Source organism: Microtus ochrogaster, chromosome 8, assembly GCF_000317375.1.
Source record: "Microtus ochrogaster isolate Prairie Vole_2 chromosome 8, MicOch1.0, whole genome shotgun sequence".
NCBI classification, from domain to species: domain Eukaryota; kingdom Metazoa; phylum Chordata; class Mammalia; order Rodentia; family Cricetidae; genus Microtus; species Microtus ochrogaster.
In genome coordinates this window covers 81175608-81194591 of record NC_022015.1, presented here as the reverse complement: position 1 = coordinate 81194591, position 18984 = coordinate 81175608, and the positions used below count along the sequence as shown (strand labels likewise).

Genomic DNA, 18984 nt, shown 5'->3' with positions numbered 1-18984 from the left:
TGCACACACACACACACACACACACACACACACACACACACTTACGAAAGTCAAAAGAAGACCAAATGCTAGCGTAGAGGCACTATGAGATGCTGATCAAATATTGAAGGACCCCTGCATGACACAGCTGCTCAGAAGCTTTCAAATTCTCTTTATTAAAAACCATTTTTTTCCTTTTGTAAAAACAAACACTTTGGGTCAGTTATATAGATCAGAAAAAAAATGATGACAATTTATCTAAGACACTCAAAAATTCTAATATTTTATGAGTTCAAACTTAAAGTAACTAATAGTTCTGTTTCTCTCAAATACTCACAAAATAATCTCTGGTCCAGTTCAAGTATACTCTTACAGATCACCCCCTCAGACTGTCCAAGAATGGAAAACCTGAACACCAATGGCTGCAGCTCCTACTAACAAGTTCACCCAAGCCCTCACCAGGCGCTCACTGTGACCATAAGAGAACATGAGCCTTCCACACATCCACTCAGGGTGCAAACAAATCCTTTGTGTAAGGCAGCAACTGCTCATGAACGACCTTGGGGCGAGACATTTTAAAATGACTGGTGAAACACTGAACAGAAATTTTTTAAAAAAGAAATCAGTATTTTCCTGGTCGTCTTTACTACTGCACTGCGTGTAACACACATAGGAATAAAAAGTGCCAGGACCATGCCAATGGAGTTATATAAAAATAAATATATATGTATATATATATATATATACACACACACAAGTATAGAATCACCTGTGACTTTAAACTGAAGTTTGTGACTGGAAGTAGAGACTGCCTTGTCTTCCTCCCTCAGGAGGACCTTCTCCAGAGTGCTCTGAAGAAGGTCAAGTTACAAACAAACGAGGGAGCCATCTCCCTGCCTGAGAACCGGGCCATGTGAATTCCCATAGAAATGCTGCCAGCCTAGGAACCAGTGGAGCCGGTGAGGTCTGCCTCACTCTGCTGAAAGATACAGTGTCCAGCCTCTGATAATGTACAGGTCTAGCCTCTGGTGGAGCTGCTAATGGATTTAGGGATGGGGCCAAGAGCTGTTCTAGAAGCCATAGGTTTTCTGAGAAATGGGGGAGACTTTGCTGATGACCACAGTGTGATGACCACAATGCTGGGCTGCCACCTGTGGAGCCCACCAGGGGGACAGTGGGGACTGAGATACACTATTGAGTCTTAACTCTTTGGATACCACCTTCCTGAAGCCCCAACTCCCCATCACTCCCTTCCAGACTGGCCTGTCTCTGTCCTCTCTTTGCCTTGGTTCCACAGGTTCTCGCCTGGCCAGGAATCATAGGCCTCAAGGTTTACATGTGGTCATTGTAGTGTCTGCGTTCATTTCCTTCTGTGCCTCAGTTTCCTCACTGATAAAATGTTGGTATTGAGTTGAGTTAAATCACTTCTCCACTGCTCTTCCATTTGTGTAGAGCATAGAACAGCAATATAAGAGGGGAAAGACATGACCCCTGTCCAGTCTGTTTGCCTTCACCCAGGAACATAAGCAGGCAACTCACACGGGGAAACCATCCACATGGAAGACACCTTCAGAGAGGCATGTCCACTTGTGGAGACAGCACCAGGCTCTCTCTGACCTGGGTCCATTCTATGGCTCAAGTGGAGCTCATGTCTTCTAGTACCCTTATCCCAAGACCTTCCACTAAGACCCTTCAGCCCACATGGGAGGGGAGTGCTGACCCCACCGGGACTCAGGGATCTGTTCTTCCTAGCATTTCAACATCCAAATCAGCATAAGCTAGGGCTCCATCCTCACCTAAAAGTCCCCAGAAAACCAAGTGTTTTGGTTTCTCCTTCAACTGGGGATCATTTTCAAATGATTCTAATACAGGGTACTCAAGAGTAGAGGCACCAAGGGTGAAGCAAGGTCAGGTGCTAGTCCCTTGATGCTGACTTAGGCTGATTCATTGCAGAGACCAGCATGCACCCTGGCCCACACCAATTTCCTCCTCTAGCTGTAGGGAGAAGCCATGGTTGACCTCAAATTTAAAGTGAATCTATACCAACATCACCATCCTGAACAGAACAAATCCAGACCCATCCTTAAACCAAGAAGTTTGGATTGGCCCTCCCAGAGCTTCGACAATGTTGAGTTCTTTGCGCCATAAAATTAATATGATTTTACTTTAAGGCATTAGCTTGGTGGTTTTCTAGAATAACTGAAGATGAATGGCTTTCTGAAAATAGGTGCGTTAGGGCCGAGCACACAGCTCAGATGGTAGAGTATTTGCCTCTTTGCTGGAAGCCCTGGGTTTGATTCCAGTACCACAATGCCGACAGCCATAGTACCCAAGAGGTAAGGACTGGAGGATCAGGAGTTCAAGATTACCCTTCAAGGCAATCCCTGACCTACACGAGAACCAGCCTCAGAACAAAAGCCCAGGGCTTTGGGGACTAGGCATAAAGCTCAGTGGGAGAGCACCTGTTTAGAATGTAGAAGGTCCTGGATTCGATTCCCAGCACCAGCCAGAGCACCAACCAGAAACTGAAAAATAAAAGGAGCCTTTTCAAAATGGTGGGATCCCCCTGGAGGAAACTATAACGTAACTGCTTGTACCTCCACCAACTGATTCATTGGTGACCCCTCTCGAGACGGATGAACCTGACTCAGCCCCCTTGGGACACACAGGACCCAGACTGCAAGACCACCTCGGGTTCACAGAAGTGACTCTGAATCCAGGGCAACTCTTAGACTTTTTCCTTGTATGGCCCAGCCCCACATGACTGACCTGCCAGAACCAGTCAAAAATTGAAACCCAGTGACAATCCCTGAGAGGTTGGAGTTTATGTAAAGGAAACGAACTTTGGCACAGAAGGGATAGGTGAGAGGAAGAGAGAAAAACAAGCTAAAGAAACAGCCCCCAGGAAGCTGGTGACCCGCGGAGGGCTGTACTCGTCTCTGGGAACAAGCCGAAGCACCATGTCCTGCCTGGCTTTCCTTCTTCTCTGTCCTCAGTCCTGTCCCCGGGGCCATACTGGCCCTCGTTCAGCCGGCTTCCCATTTTCCTTCCAGAGACAGTGGCCGCGGCAATATCAAAGCTTTTTCTTCTCAAAGTGTGGCACAATCCCGCTGTCCTCGGGGCTTGGACAGCCTGCCCCCTCCATCTCCTTCAGGCCCTCCTCTGCCAGCTGCGACAAGTACTTCTGTGGAGGAGAGAGGGACAATGCAGGCAGAGAGACGTCAGCGGTGGCACAGTGTGTGTGTGTGTGTGTGTGTGTGTGTACGCGCGCACACGCGTGTGTGTGTGTATGTGTATGTGTGTGTGCGCGCGTGCACACGCGTGTGTGTGTATGTGTATGTGTGTGTGTGCGCGCGCGTGCGCGGCGGCGTGTGTGTGCGTGTGTGTGTGCGCGTGCGTGTGTGCGCGCGCGCGCGTATGTGTATGTGTGTGTGTGTGTGTGTGTGTGTGCGTGTGTGGTGTAGGACCCCTTTCCTAACCCTGTGATAAATGGGGACCACGTCTCCCTTGTCTCCAGTGTATCTTAGGGCAGCTGGACCACATTCTGTTTCCAAACAATGTAAGTATCTTGTGGGGAAAGCAGGAAGGGTAGATACTAACCATAGCAACCACCCCTATCCTTCTTCGTTGCCAAGCACTTGCTAACTACCTGGCTTAGACTCAATCCTCGTGACAATGCTACCTGTTTTCCAGGAGAGCTGCAGAAGGAGGGACGGTGGAGGATGGCAGAAGTCCAGGACTGGCCCACGGGACATCAGAGATTCCCAAGAAGCCTGTAGGACATGCTATGGGGGAGGGCCTCGAGCCCCCTGAATGGACTAGAAATAAAATGCCTTCTCTCCAGTGGGGGCCTGCCTCCACAGAGCTAGAAGCACTTACGGCCGATAAGCCAGCTAGGACTGGTCTGTGTTCTGGATATCTGGGACCAGCGCTGTGAGAGATGAGGGGAAGGCCTGACTGTGCTGGAGCAGCAAGAACGACACAGACAGCACTTGACTGGCAGTTATAAAGGTCAGGGCCAGTTCAGGGGTCAAGCGTTCAGTCTCAGCTAATAAAGGTCCTGGGTTCAAATCCACACTCTCTGCAGGCAAGCGGCTGAATGTCCCTAACATCTGTGACGTGAGGGTAACCATGACAACCTCGCCAGCAGTCGGGGAGTGGGGCAGTGTTTGCTATAAGTGGAATGTAGAGAGACCCCGCCTTTTGGGGCGGGACAGCCTCGGGCGAATGTTTTTACTAATGAATTGGAACGCGAGACTAGAGCCCTTCCTGTTTCCGGTTTTACGGTGGATCTGTGGATCGCTGAACTCCGGGTGTGTGAGTGTGCTTTTATATTAAAATTGTCTTCTTGTACCCACTGGCCTGGATTAATTAAATACGCCTTCAGTGGAAAAGTGACACATGCCTCACACAGCACCCAGCATAATGTCTGGCACACGGTAAATACTCAAGAATGTCAGACCTGCGCATGAGCTGAACCTGCTGTAGGACTGGGGGGTCCCTAATCTGCCCCTACCCCTAGTGAGAGCAATGGTGTCTCCCTCACCCTCCACCTGCTGTGAAACTTTAGCTTTTGGGGGTGACTGCAGTCTGACTGGGAGCCAGACGCTAGCAGATGCCTGTGGGCGAGCCTGCTGCTGGAGAGCCCCAGCTTCTCCTCTGCCAGTTTCAAGAATCCTGAGTGGATGAGTGCCCTGCATACGGGTGCGTTCTTTGAGGCTTGCTGCCATCTTCATGCCCAGGGAGGCCTACGCTGCTGTGCCAGATCACTCCCCACGGGTGCACATAGAGCCGTGACCAGCAATGGCATAGAGAGACTTCTGGAAGCTGCACTGAGGCGCCTTCAACCTGTTGCTGCCTCTCAGGGCATCCCTGACCCCCAACTCAAAACCTCCTGAAGAGTCCTAACTCTCTAAGTTGCCTGACTTGAGTCAGCCAGCACCTGCTGTGTGGGTCTCAGGTCTTCACTTTCCACACATGCGACAAAGGCCTTCTGCCAAGGCCCCTGAGAGAAGCCCTATCTGAGGTGGCTGTGGCAGAGACTCCTGGCTCCCTGACAGATACACGAGGGACCTCGAACTCAGGTTGGACAGCGTGAGGAACTGAGGCAATGCCTATGCCCAGTATATCTAGGGACCACGGGGATGGTGCTGGCCTGCTATGGGAATTGGGAGACAGACTGCCTGGAGTTAGGCCCTGAACACTGTGCAGACCTCTGCCCTAGAGAAAGGCAGCCTCTGAAGTCTTCCTAACTCACTTAGTGGGAGTAAGCTTGAACTCTGGGGTCTCCTTGGGGGCCATAGAATTCCACCAAGACCAAAGATTCTCACACTGAGGAATTAGACATTCACAGAACTGTTAAAATGAAGATTCTTGGCCTTGGTGTGTGGCTCAGTGGTATTGCTCTAGAACATTCAAAGCCCTGGGTTTGATCTTAAGCACTATAACATTTTAGAAATGGAGATTCCTGGGTCTACACTAGGTGGGTAGGCGCAAGCAGATGCCAGCTAACTCAGTGGAGAATCGGGGCCGCGTTACCCCATGCCCTTCCAGCCTGCGAACGGTCTAAGAATGATGAAGGGTGGTGATATTTTGTTTGTGATCTAACAAATAAAGCTTGCCTGCCTGAAGATCAAAGTGCAGAGCTAAGCCACTAGTTAGCCATAGAGGCCAGGCAGTGGTGGCACACACCTTTAAGGCCAGCACTCAGGAAGCAGAGGCAAATGCTCTGTGAGTTCAAGGTCACCCTGGGCTACCTGAGTTGTTCCAATCTAAAAGAGAAACAGAGCCAGGCGGTGGAGGCTCACACCTTTAATCCCAGTATGTGGGAGTCACATGCCTTTAATCCAACACTAGGGAGGTAGAGACGGGAAGGGCTGTGACTGGGCCGGGAAGAGACAAGATTCTGAGGACTTGTAGAGACAGGATCTTGCCCCCTGGGTCTGAGGATTTCATAGAGATAAGAACTTTAGTGGCTGGCTCCTTTAGTTCTCTGATCTTTGCAGCATTTACCCTGATATCTGACTCTGGGTTTTTATTATGAAGATCAATTAGGATTCGAGCAACAATGAGATTTTTGAGTTGATGACTGTCCCCAAATAGCTCTCAGAGCCCAGTGAGCCCAGTCTCAAGTTCCTGCTCTGGTCAAACGAGGCCACCATTCCCTTTCCTCCCCAGGAGAGAGACAGAACAGTGGGTCGGCCCTGTTCATTGAACATCTGCTCCCTAGTGGGAAATCAGGAGGTTTAAACAAACCAGGTACACCCAGAGAGAGCCTCTTACAGACGGAAATCAGGAGGTTAAATGACCCGGGCACAGCCAGAGACAGCCTCTTACATGCTGAAATCAGGAGGTTTAAATGACCTGGGCACAGCCAGAGACAGCCTCTTACTTGTGGGAAGCCAGATGGAGCCGTCCCCTGCCCTGAAGATCAACTTAGAGGACGAAGAAGAAATGAGTGACAAGAACTAAGAGAAGTGGTCCAAGGCCCAGTGGCTCTCTCTACACTGCCTGGAGAGAGAACCTTACAGCACTCCTCTGAGCTTCAGCAAACCTGAGATTCTTAACTAGATGCTCACATTAACCGTTTCAAGAATGTCTGTTCTTAAGTTACATGTTACTGCTGCCCCCCAATATGTGACCTAGCACATGTACTCCAAAACTGCAGGCAATTCTAGTCCGCATTCCTGCTTAAAGACCACTAGATTAGGTCCAGGAAACTCTCAGTGGGTAAGGGTCAGTGTCTCCAAGCCCACGGACCTGAGTTTGAGCCCCAGGACTCCAATGGTGCATGGGGAAAACCAATTCCTTCAAGTTGTCCTCTGACTTCCATGTCTCCATTATGGTATGTGTGTTCCTGCCTTCAGAACTAAATAAGTACATAAATGTAAAAAAATTAACACACATGACTTTAAAAAAACAAACCATCAGATAAGCCATTCTAAAAAATTAACTATGAGAGGAATACCTGGCCTAAAACTGTGGCAATGGCACCCCTGGCACTTCTTAGATTGAGCCATGTGATTCAACTTGATATTTATTTTGTATGTGGTGTCTATGTGTGCATACACTCAAGTGTGTGTTTGTATATATGTATATATGTGTATATGTATATATATTTGTATATGTGCACATATGTATACATGTGTGTATGCATATATCTGTGTATATGTATGTGTGTGCATGTATGCATGTGTATATGTGTATATGTATATGTGTGTATTTATATGTATGTGTTATGTATATGTGTGTATATATGTGAGTGTACGTATGTATGTATGTGTGTGTGTATATGTGCGTGTGTGCATGTGTATGTGTGTGTAGAGAGGTCAGGTTGATATTAGAGGTATCTTCCTCTGACACTCTCCGCCTTATATCTTGAGGCAGAGTCTCTCTCACTGAACCTGGAGCTCACCAGTTTGGCTAGACTACCTGGCATGTGCTTTAGGTTTAGATATTGCCGCAGCTCTCACACCGTCCACCTCAGTTCAAGTTTCCCTGGTGCACCTGCCAGGGAGCCAGGAGCCTCCACCACAGTCATCTCAGATGAGGCGTCTGTTGGGGGCCTTGGCAGAATGCCAAACAGTAGCATGCTCATTGACTTTAAAATACTTTTGAAAACCCATTACCATCTCTGAAAAGTGCATCTGACAATCGAGAGAATCTCCCTGCTCAGTTCGCTGCACTGTTTTTCTAATTGGTGTTAAACTGGTATAGCAGGCTGAGGATGTGGCTCAGGCGCGGAGCATGTGATCGATAATCTAAACGTCCAACCCCATGACAAAGAACAAACACGAAAACTGGTATGTACTAGTAAAGGTGTATTAGCTTGGATGAAATATGGGGTTCAGTACCTGCTGTAGAAGACATTTTGATACAGGCATCGCTTAGTTGCTGCCTGTACCCAGGTCTCCTAACTCAGCTGGAACCTACAAGGCCTGAGTCTGTATTCGTTGCTGCTGTGTTCACAGAGCCTAGACCAGTTCTGCATGTAGGCGCTGCCTGTGACAGGCGTTTGTTGTGCTAGCTGGCCATGTAATGGGGCAGAACTGGTTTTTATTCCAGTCACAAAGGTTATCTGCATGGAGGAGGAGAAAGGGAAGCCCCCAGGCCTGGCTGAGAGGGCTGGCTGTTCTGTGTGTTGGGAGAATACTAGCAGAACTCAACTTATGCTCCATCACGCTGAGGGTGGAAGGTGTTTAAAAGGCCTCTAGGGTGTGGGAAATAAGTAAGCAGAGTTGCTGCTCTGAGCGCCCTTAGGATGAAGCCTGTCTGTGGGACAGCCTGTGGAGTCAGCCATTCTCCACACGGTGGGAGGAGGCAGAGGCACAAGGTGGACAGCAAGGAGAGCGAGCGGTTACCTGTAAGTTCCTGTAGTGCACGGCACTGCGACAGTGGCTCACTTTGGCGGCCTCTTCACTCGTGTAGAACAGGCCGCACAGCTTGCAATAAAAGCCAGTCCTGGGAACCACGAACTCCACTCCTGGGGAAGGGTGGGGAATGGACAGGCAGCATTAAGAAACGCATTTGCTGGTGACTTTGGCAGTTACCCAGCTCCTCCAAGCTTCACCTCATCGGCCACATTTACAACACAGCCACGGAGAAAAAGTGCCTACCCCATTCACAGGTCCTTGTGAACATCGGGAGCATGCTGCTAGCCGGTGGAGGGCGCCCAGCAATGACTGCTCAGTGCCCTGCCTTGTAGGTCTGAGTTCGTGGGCCTGCCTCTGAAGAGAAGGGGAGGAAGGCCTCTCTGCTGCTCTACGGATTTCAGGTCTGCTTGGTTCCCCTCTCTGCATTTGGGACCCAAATTCTCTGCATCATGAGGTTTGTTTTCGGATCACTTTTACCAAAGAAAGATGAAATTAAATAAAAGAGGAAAATTTACCCACTCTCTGTAATGCAAACATGTGTCCCTTTTGATCTGTGGTGGACCAGGCTGGCCTCAGACTCACAGAGATGCACCTGCACTGGCCTCCTGAGTGCTGGGAGCTAAGTCTAGGTACTCAGGACCTACATGCTGGATGCGAGCCTTCCCTGTGTGAGCAGAACACAGCGGCCGAGGGAGGGGTGCTGCTCCCATTCCCTCTGCTGGGACAATCTGGGGAACTGGACTGGAAGGAGGAGAGGACACAGAAGCTTTCAGAGGGAGGAGGAGGAGGAGGTACCCATTCCTCAGCGCCCTGCGCCTCCTAACCACAGCCCGGCCCTTGTCTTCCTCCACTTGGTGCTCAGCACACAGGAGATCCTAAACTTGTAAATATAACTCTCCTTTACATCTCGATAGTAATAATAATGATGATGATGATTAATAATAACGATAAGTTTACTGGTGGGATGCGGTGGCTCTGAGGGAGGACAGAAGAGAAGAAGCCCGGGGGATGGCGTGCAGCCTGCCAGTCCAAAGCTCCACACTGCAGCTTGGAACCTGGCTGCCTCTCTGCCATGCAGCTGTCTGCCTGCTGTCTCAAAGTCCTCAGCACTCAGCCACAATCCCCAGAAGTGAGAGGTGTCACTCAGTCTAGCTGTCCCACGGGCCTGAATGTCCTTCTCCTTCACCCTCTACTCTTGCCCTCTGTGCAGAGGATGGACACGTGGCCCTACTTGGTCAGTGGGGGGAGCACTGGAGAGGCCTGAGGGTGGGAGAGCCAGCTCTAGGCTGCTGCTGGGGAACAGGCATCGAGCAAGGCCCACCACCTTTGCCCTGTTATTTCAAAACAGGTATTGCTTGCCGCTGCTCCTCAGAAGCCTCAGAGACATAAAATCCAAGAGAAAAGCTGCTAAGAAAGAACTCTGGTCAGAACCCTGCCTTCTGTCCTGTCCTATATCCTACGGGTAGCAGGGTACGGCTGGGCTGTACCAGGAACACAAACCTGGAGATTATAGTGTAAACCGGGCCTTGAATTCCTTGTCCCTTTCCTGGGGTCCCCAGGAGAAGTCTAACCACCTCAAGGGAATCCACAGAAGCTGAGGCAGGAGCCAAATTGTGCAACCGTGGCTCCTTTCAACCAGAGTGTTACAGCTACCATCTGTGGGGCTGTATGCAACATTTCACTGTAGCCAAGTCTCGGTGGGACAGTGACAGTGGAAGGAAATGGCATGTAGGTCAGACAGGCCCGGCACTCTCGCAGAAGCTGTGACCCCCACAGAGGCATTGGTGGACTTCTCTGGAGTGAGTTTCTCATCTGTAAACTAGGCAGCACAATGCCACACATGATGCTGTGAGGAAACACCTGCCACCTTGCCTGGTGCTCAGGGAACACCACTTTAGGCACACAGAAAGCAAGCATCTGAGCATTGGGCTCCACCCACTCTCCAGCCTTTCCCAAGGATGCCCCGAGAACCACGTCTATGGTTTGGCAGTAACTTTCTTCCCAGGCCCTGCCCAGTGGGGTGGGTCCATGTCAGTAATCAAAAGACAGCGTTAGGAAAAGATGAGTGGAGACAGGAGGATCCTCAGATGACAGTACAACCCAGGGCTTGTGAGGGCACCACAATGCCGGCCACCACTCCCTTAGGAAGCCCAAATGTAGGGACCAGAGAACAGCAGTACCAAGAAACCCTGCCGTAGCCACGGTGAGATCAGGAGCCACCGAGCGCTCCATTTCTTAGGGCTTGATTAAGTGCTGTCATTAAAGCCGCATCTGCCTCCTAATAATAGCTCCTGGCATGGATAATTATGACTCTGCCATCCTAGTAAAACCCATGTGGAGAGAGGGGAAGCTCACCTTCTGCCAGAGATGCTATTTGGTTATAGTAAGAGCAGGCAGGCCTTGGCAGGCTCCCACTGGCTAGAGTAACCAAGTGCTGGCCTGAATCACGAGCTCCCTCTCCAGCCGTGAACACCCTAGTCCCTGACAAGACTGACCTCTCCATTCTCCCAGTGGGGTGCCCTGTCCTTGGCATCCTTCATTTCACCCCTGTGATCTCCACAGGGACCGGAATGTTGTCTCTCATGTTTCTAGAAATCTCTCTGCTATAGTGACCAGTCCTGGAGTGTACAGGGTTTGCAGCCCCATCGAGAAGCACTGTGGGCCTAATGAATCCCCAAACCCTTTAGCCCTTCCTAAACTTCTGTGACTAGAAGGCACTAAGGCTCTCCATTCACTTCCTCCTCCAAAATGATCCTACATGGAGGCTTCACTTACTAGGTTCATAGAGACAAAGAACTCAAAGCAAAGAGGTTAGATAAGCTGCTCTTTGTCTCCCAGCCATCAAGTGGCAGAGATGGGATTTGAACCCAGGAATAAGAGGCTCTTCAACACAGAAATGGCCTTTTCTTTATTACGTCTGAACAGTGTGGCCAGGGAACAGACATCCCAAGCTCCTGAACTCAATGTGTACTCTTGAGAAAGGCTCTTTGGTCTCTTCACCTGTCAAACATAGAACACAGCAGCAGCCCTTCCTAGAAGGTATGGGAGTATGGAGACCAATGAGCTATTGGCTTTCTAAGTGAATGAAGATGATCGTACCAGTCCATGCTGGAAACAACTTCAATGCCCATCACCAGGTAGACAAACAGTGTGGTACATCCAAATCCATAAAGCAGCACAGGTGCATATGGATGCCAAAACAGATAAGCCACACTGTCTAAACATGTGTCCTTCATTGTGTGCCAATTACACTCTAATACAGCACTTCATAAAAACAAAATCAGATACCATTTTCCTCCTAACAGGTTGGCAAAGATTAAAAACTGATATCTGGGTTTGGCAAAGAGGTAGAGAATGGGAATTCTCCCTGGAGGTGACACTGAATGCTGTTATCCTCTTTTTGGAGTGCAATTTAGTAGCAATTATAGCATTTTTAATGCAGATATATACAGCCCCACAACGCACCCATGCTTGGCTAGCATCCCGCCTCACAGAGACGCTGGCAACTGCACAAAGGGAACCAAACCAGAACATATGACCAGCAGCAGAGGGCAGAGGCCAAGAACACACCACTAGAGTCTGAGTCCTAACCCGGCCCCTCCCGCTCAGGAGCCTCATGACTGCATCTCAGTTTCTGACATGTAAAGTAGGGATTCGCGGTATCACCTGCTTCATCCACGCTTGGAGTGTGTTCAATACTGTATGTGAAGCACTGAAGACACTGAGTGGTGGCTTAGCTGTTACCATGTGACCATAATGGGACCCCCAAACAAACAGGAGACTGCTGAAGTGCTCACCAGTAAGGGATCGGCAACAGAGGGCGCAGATTTTAGGATGGGGTATTCACAGTGGTTCAAAAGAGTGTGCTCTCTGCGTACTGACGCGAAGAGCTCCCTAAGACCGAGCTCAGAGCACGGAGGGTACGGGAGAAAGTCATCGAACATGGCAGCATCCTCTGAGGCTGGGGAGGGACGATTGAGACCACCAGGATTGATTCTATGGGGGCTTTGTTTTATTTAATTTGTTATATTAAGCTTTTACACTTTGGACGGTGAGAAGCAGTAATGAAAAGACATGTACACGGAAGCAGGATTCACTCTTCGTGTGTGCTGTGTCCCTTGCTTCTGAGTTCATGCCTGGGACTTGTTACACCCTCAGTTCCCTCAGGGTGCCAGGCATGGTCCCACGTGATTCTGTAAGTTGCCGGATGGATAAATCCGTGGACAAGCTGAAGCTCCTAACCGGCAGGTTCTGCAACATCCGAGTCCACAGTTAAAGTGCCCGAGAGCATTGTGATTCATTCTAAGGCCTGTCTTTCATTTTTAGAAATATTTGTGTTGGGAGGGTTAGGGAGGTGGACCAGTGGTAAGAGAGCTTGCTGAGAGGACCTGAATGTTAATCCCTGGTGTTCATGTAAAAATTGTGAAACCTCAGAGTTTGAGACAGAGCGGCAGATCCCAGGCCTTGGCTGAACAGCTCAAAGCCACAGGTGAGGTGAGCTCCTGTCTCAAGGGAACAAGAAGGGGAGAATTAGAAGAGGGTTCTTCTCATCTCTTCCTATGGACTCCATATCACATGCATGGGTACATACGTGTGTGCACGCACACACATGCACACACGCACAACACACTATGCACACATAAATTTTGTTTTGCGAGATACTACATAGCAAGTTCTTTAAGAACTAGATTTGTCATTTTTCCAAACTAATTCTATAAGAATGGCATATTAGAGTAAGGAAATAGAAGAAGAGGAATAAAGACGTGTGGAAGGAAAAGTCAAGCTCCACACTGGGGTGTCTTCCCTGGGCGCCCACATGGTCATCACTTTCTAGTACGTCCTTGGGTCACATTCCTAAGAGATACTTCCCCCAAACATCCCCTCTGATAAGCTGCTCCTCTTTTATCCCTTTCAGAGCCAGTGCAGAGATCACAGACATCAATCCAGGAGATTGTTACTAGTGTGCGCCATCACCATTCTCACTGGTGTGCGCCACCGCCATGCTCACTAGTGTGCGCCACCGCCATTCTCACTGTTGTGCGCCACCGCCATGCTCACTAGTGTGCGCCATCACCAATCTCACTGGTGTGCGCCACCACCATGTTAACCCGGGTGCACCACAACTTCAGTCTATTATGTGGGCTCAGAGAAGCAGATCTTTCAAGGAGAAAAGTTGTGTGGCATTCTGGGACAATATAGAACAAGGATACACAGGAGAATGACAGTAAAGGGGATTCATTTTAGCTGAGATAGTGGGGCTTCTGTTTCCTGCCTAAACAAGGCCTGGGCTTCCCTGCTGGGGAAACTGGCCTTTCCTGGCTGAGTCTTACTGCTGTGCAATTCACAGTTCAGTCCTGTGGCTATTAGGTCTACTATGGGAGCCGGAAACGGTAAGAAACTTTATCGTCTTGCAGGTCTGGGCTATTGCATCACATCTTAAAAACAAGGACAGCACCATGGCAAAAGCCCTCTTCAGCTCCTCCAGGCCACTTGAGAACTGTCACTTCCTGGAGCTGGGACTCAGGGAGGACTGTGATTTCACCTACCTAGAGGAATGCTAAGCTCGCTGAACACATCCTCCGGTTCCCAGGAAGGCAAAGAAAGGGGCTCTTTCAGCTCCACTTCGGTGAGTTCTGGTGACCTCACTTCCAGAGATTTCACTTCCACGTACCTGGAGTTTTCTGCAAAACATGAGCCTGTGAGATAGGAGATGGGGACAAGCCACACACACACAAATAAACAAACAAAAAAAGCACCCTAATGAAACTCACAGCCGGCCTCAAAGAGTCCCTGTAATTCCATCCCCTGCACTGTGATTGGGAACTGTCCCTTGGACTGCTTAATCACGTGAGGCTGGGGCTGCTAATTAGCACCAAAGTGCTATAATTAAGATCATTTTCCACTGCCAAAAAAATGCCACACGCAATAATACTTGGCACTTCTTAGCACTTGGCACACGGGGATGGACTGGTAATGCCTTCACTTGGATGATCCGTCCTCCATCACCCCCAGTCAGTATCACTCCATCTCTGCAGGGAGGGGAATCCTCAAAGGGCAGAAATAGTGCTGACATCCACCAAGACTGGCCACAAAGGCAATGCCACCCTCACCCCGTGCTTGTGAAGCAGCACTATTAAACACGAACGCCAACTACGGGCTAAGTTAATACACCTCTGAGCCCGGCACTTGTTGAGACCCGTACCACAAAGTAAAGGGTGCTCGATCAGAGAGAGGTGAAAATGTCAGCACTCTTTCCTCAAACCTGTTCTAGATGGGCTGGGCCTCTTTGTTTCTCTAGCAACAAGCAGGCTGATCAAGACCGTTTCCATGGAGATTCAGAGCCTGGCAGGTGAAAAACTACTCAGGTCAGCTTGACACAGAGGAAAGCCCAAGCCTCTGGGCCACCCACCAGCTCTGCTACCCACAAGGCTCTGGGGTTGAGATATTCCTTTTCCCTGCCTTTCCCTGTATTTTCTGCTTCTTGGGTTTTACTCCGGCTTTGGTAAAGCTGTCAGCTTTCTATAAAATGGCTCTCTAGTTATGTGCACCGCAGGAGTCTTAAGAACTACTCACCCTCCCTCCAACCCGCCCCCCTTCCCCAGCTCTGGATGGATCTGTTTCCATCTGGCAGAGAAGACAGGGCTTAGCCCATTTTAGACTCCTTAGTTCATGATGTCACAGCGCTGAGCATAGACACAACATCACCTCCGGTGGAGGCAGACTTGTTCCTGGGATAAGTCCTGTTTCGCTATCCGACCCTGGAGAAAAACAGGTCTGAGGTAGCCAGAAGGGAAGCAAGCCAAGCCCTTCAGCAAAGCCCTCCTTCTTCTCTGTACGATCTTCTCTCACCCACCCCTCCATCAAAGAAATAATTTGATGAGGGTAAAGGCAGCAAGCCATCAAAAAGAACCCAAACCTTTTTCCCCCAAAATAATCTGAAAACTCAACCTGATCTTAGTCGCCTGTGCCTATGTGGGACCCCATAATGCAGAGAAATACGAGCCTATCTCAGGTGGCTTCTCAGAACTCAGTGGCTCCTGTCAGCTTTCCTCTATACTGTTTGCCTGAGAGCTATAACAGGCTAAGCTTCTGCACATGGCTTTCTGCCTCGGCTTTAAAGCGAGTTGGAAACTCCCCGTATGTCTGTTCCAGTCGGCACACGCCTGCATGTCCTGATGGAAGCGGTGGCCCAGTCCACCCAACCACCCATGGAGGAAAGGAAGGTAGTTACCCTCAGTCAATGCACCTTGGCAAGCCAGGCCTTGGAGGTCGCTTTCAGTAGGGGGGCTGGCTTTCTCTTCCAGGGGACTGACTTCGTGAGCCCCATCTTCAGGAGACCCCCTGGCCTTGCAGTCATCGAGAAAGGGGCTGGATTGCAGGGCCCTGTCCTCTGCTGGCTGGAGGGAGGACATTTGTTGGGTTGTAGGGGCCGGACGCGCATCTGAGTCCTCTGCTCCTCTTGCCTCCTCGTAGCAATCTGAGACCTCCAGTGAGAGGCCTGTCGCGCATTCAGCTGGCTTCCGCTCAGCGTCCAGATTTAGGCCAGGCATCTCCATGTCCGTGTCATTGGGACAGCATGTAGATGTAGATGGCAGTTGTCTGGGCAGCGTGAAGCTGCTTTCTGCACCCCCATTCCCCATGGTCTCCCCCTGCTTGGTGAAATCTTTGGCCAAGTCCAAACCTAAGGTGGCTGTCACGCAGGGACATATTTCAGGGAGGGTTTTGTCCTGGGTAATGGGCATAATTTCCTCCAGCTCTGGGATGTCCGGCTCCATGATGAAATCTTCTTCCCCAACTTCATCCACCGTGACCAGCTCCTCCATGTTTGTGGGGTACCAGCTGTCCCCCTCGGCCTCACTGCCACTCTCCCAGTCTGGTTCCTGTATGAGGATGGAGACTGTGTATCAGACGGTGGAAGCTGTTTACACCGGCTACAGGAGCCCCTGGCCAGAAAGACCTGGGCGTTTGCTCGTTCTCCTCCTCGGGAAGCCTGTACTGGGTACTTACGGAATGTGAGCCCCTCAGTAAAAATAACCTTTACAAAACAAGGGATAGATCTTGTTGATCTCAGGGTCTGGGCCTGCTGTGGCCAGGCCTCCAGCTTGAGTACTTGTGTCCCCAGCCCACTTTACCCATTTATCCTCAGGACGGCACCCACATTGGCACAGGCTCCAGAATAAGCCCTTGATGCTCAATCTGCCGTGTTTAAAATGACACAAAGGTATTTTTTTTCCAATGAAGCTCTTGTTGAAATTATGCAGGTCAACTTCAAATGATTTCATAAATAAACGTGTTTTGAAAATTAAAAAAAAATCACACAAAGATTACCTAACCTTGCTATGTAACAGTAAATGTCTCTGAATGATTAGCTATACATGCTAAACACTTATCAAGCTGTTTCTGTGTATGTGCGGCCACCTCTAAAAGAAAAACCACTCACAAACATCCTCCCAACGCCCTCCCTCTCAGCAAAGGTGCAACTTCCACGCTCACAGCTGCCCTCCTGTATTTTTCCCTTGGAGTTCCCAGCAGCCTACGGCTTGGCACACAGATTCGGGAGGGTAGTTTCCCCTGACCGGAAAGGCATGAAGCTGGCTGCTATCCAAGGACATTTCTTTTGCCTTTGGAAGCCCAGCCCAGGAGGACGGTAATTGGATTTTGATTTTTAACTCAGTAAAAATAACCTTTACAAAACAAGGAATAGATCTTGTTGATCTCAGGGTCTGGGCCTGCTGTGGCCAGGCCTCCAGCTTGAGTACTTGTGTCCCCAGCCCACTAAGGGACCTGCTTATTTTGGGAGCCTGGCTCTGAAGCCTGAGTCTTTTTTGGGCGTACATTTTCTTTCAGAGTCACAGTCAAGTTGCTGGTGAGGGAGGCAGAGCCCAGACATGTGGCTGAAGATCTCCCAGGCGAAGATGTCTAAAGACCTCACCAAGCCATTCCACCAGGAAGCGCCACGGCCTTGGTGGAAGCGCTTGTGGAGACGGACACATGTTCCACGCAGCCACTGTCAGGCATGACTGACTCCTCTGACTGAGGCCCTGAGGTTAATACATGACACCACCAACAAGATGGGGACACATTTACCTTCCTTGTCTTCATGTTTTCTGGCTCAGAGGACTCCGTCCCTTCCCCCTGTCTGCCGGCTGGTGGAGGCCTTGCTTCTGTGCCTTCTTGTTCCTCAGAACCAGTCTAACAAGAGAAGAAGCGAGTAAACAGGACCAAGAGTGAGCAGAGGCAGGAGAAAGAGGGAATGCAGGGGGAGGGGGCAGACCTACCTGCTTTTCCCCTATCCCCCACAGTGCTGTAACACTGAGGCTCAGAAAGGAGTTGCTCGCTCCCACAGACAGATAGACAGAAAGACATTTTGAAAGCTGGCCCATTGGCTTTCAGGGATAGAAATCCCTGGCCACCTTAGGGTTTGCAGTGAGGATGACTATAAGAAGCTAAAAGTGACCTATCTTGGGCAGGCAAGACCCTGGCCATCTCCTTCCAAAGGCATTTTTTTTTTCATTCATTCATACACACACACACACACACACACACACACACACACCACACACACACACATTATTTCTTTATCTCCTTATGTGCAGGAAGGGAGTTGTCACCCAACTGGAGCTGTAAACCAAGCACACTCCCTCCTTCCTGCTATTCTCCCCCTGGTTCGGGCCTCAGGCTGGTGACCCACATCTAGGAAACAGAGCAACTGAAAACAGGGATTTGGTTTGAGAGTTGGGCTGCTACACAGCAACAGGGGCAGTGATCTGCAATCCACATGGTATTTTACAATTTTGAAATTACATCTGTGTGTGTGTGCATGTGTGTGTGTGTGTGTGTGTGTGTGTGTGTGTGTGTGCATGTGAGTACAAGCACTCAAGGAGGCCAAAGACATCAATGTTATGGAGTGAGTATTACAGGCACTTGCAAACTATACCCATCACGAGTGCTGGGTACCAAACTAGGGTCTTTGCAAGAGCAGTGCATGTTCTTAACCACTGATCCCTTCCACCAACACTGCAAATTTAGTTTAAGCTTTGGGGCTGGAGAGATGGCTCAGCAGTTAAGAGCACTGGGTTCAATTTCCAGCACCCATGTGGTGGCTTACAACTGTGTGTAACCCCAGTTCCTGGGAATGTGACACCCTCTTCTGGATATATGTGCAGGCAAAACACCAATAAACATGAAACAAATAAATAAAAATTTCCAAAAGAAGAGGGGAGCTTGCTAATCCTCAGTTTAGAAGTTTCTCAAGTTTACTCTCCTATGACTTATCCCTTGGTCATCAAGTTAAGGCTACTCCCTGGGCTCCTCTGGGACAGGGGACATTGTATTTTATCAACGTTCTTAGTTGAGGTCGGTGAGAGGTAAAGTTCTGATTTTAATTACTTGCAAGCAGACACACCCCCTTGAGCTGATAAGGAGCCAATTAGAGCAGGAACTGGGGGCTGACTGGTATAACTGGTTATTACTGGATAGGGACAAAAGAAGCAAGGGAAACCACTCTGAGCTTTCCTCAAGTCTTCTGTGTGCAGAGCAAAGCAGCTCCTCTTGTCCTTCCAGGCACCAGAGTCCGCTCCCACCAGATGATGGCCGGAAGGCACCAGAGTCCGCTCCCACCAGATGATGGCCG

At 49.7% G+C, this 18984-nt stretch overlaps 1 protein-coding gene across 2 annotated transcripts in view; it reads right to left on the bottom strand.

Moving 5' to 3' along the window:
• Positions 1-203: 203 nt before the first annotated feature.
• The window catches only part of Rbm20 (RNA binding motif protein 20), a 186145-nt gene continuing 167364 nt past the window's right edge, over positions 204-18984 (bottom strand). Inside the window, exons 10-14 of one of the 2 annotated variants that reach the window (XM_005352473.3) lie at positions 17439-17543; positions 15583-16231; positions 13898-14032; positions 8340-8461; positions 204-3163 (exon numbers count right to left, since the gene is read on the bottom strand). In XM_005352473.3, the coding sequence (XP_005352530.1) occupies positions 3053-3163; positions 8340-8461; positions 13898-14032; positions 15583-16231; positions 17439-17543 (1122 nt within the window). In that variant the 3' untranslated portion in view covers positions 204-3052. The remainder of the gene's footprint in view (positions 3164-8339; positions 8462-13897; positions 14033-15582; positions 16232-17438; positions 17544-18984) is intronic. The other variant, XM_005352474.3, reaches the window with a different exon arrangement.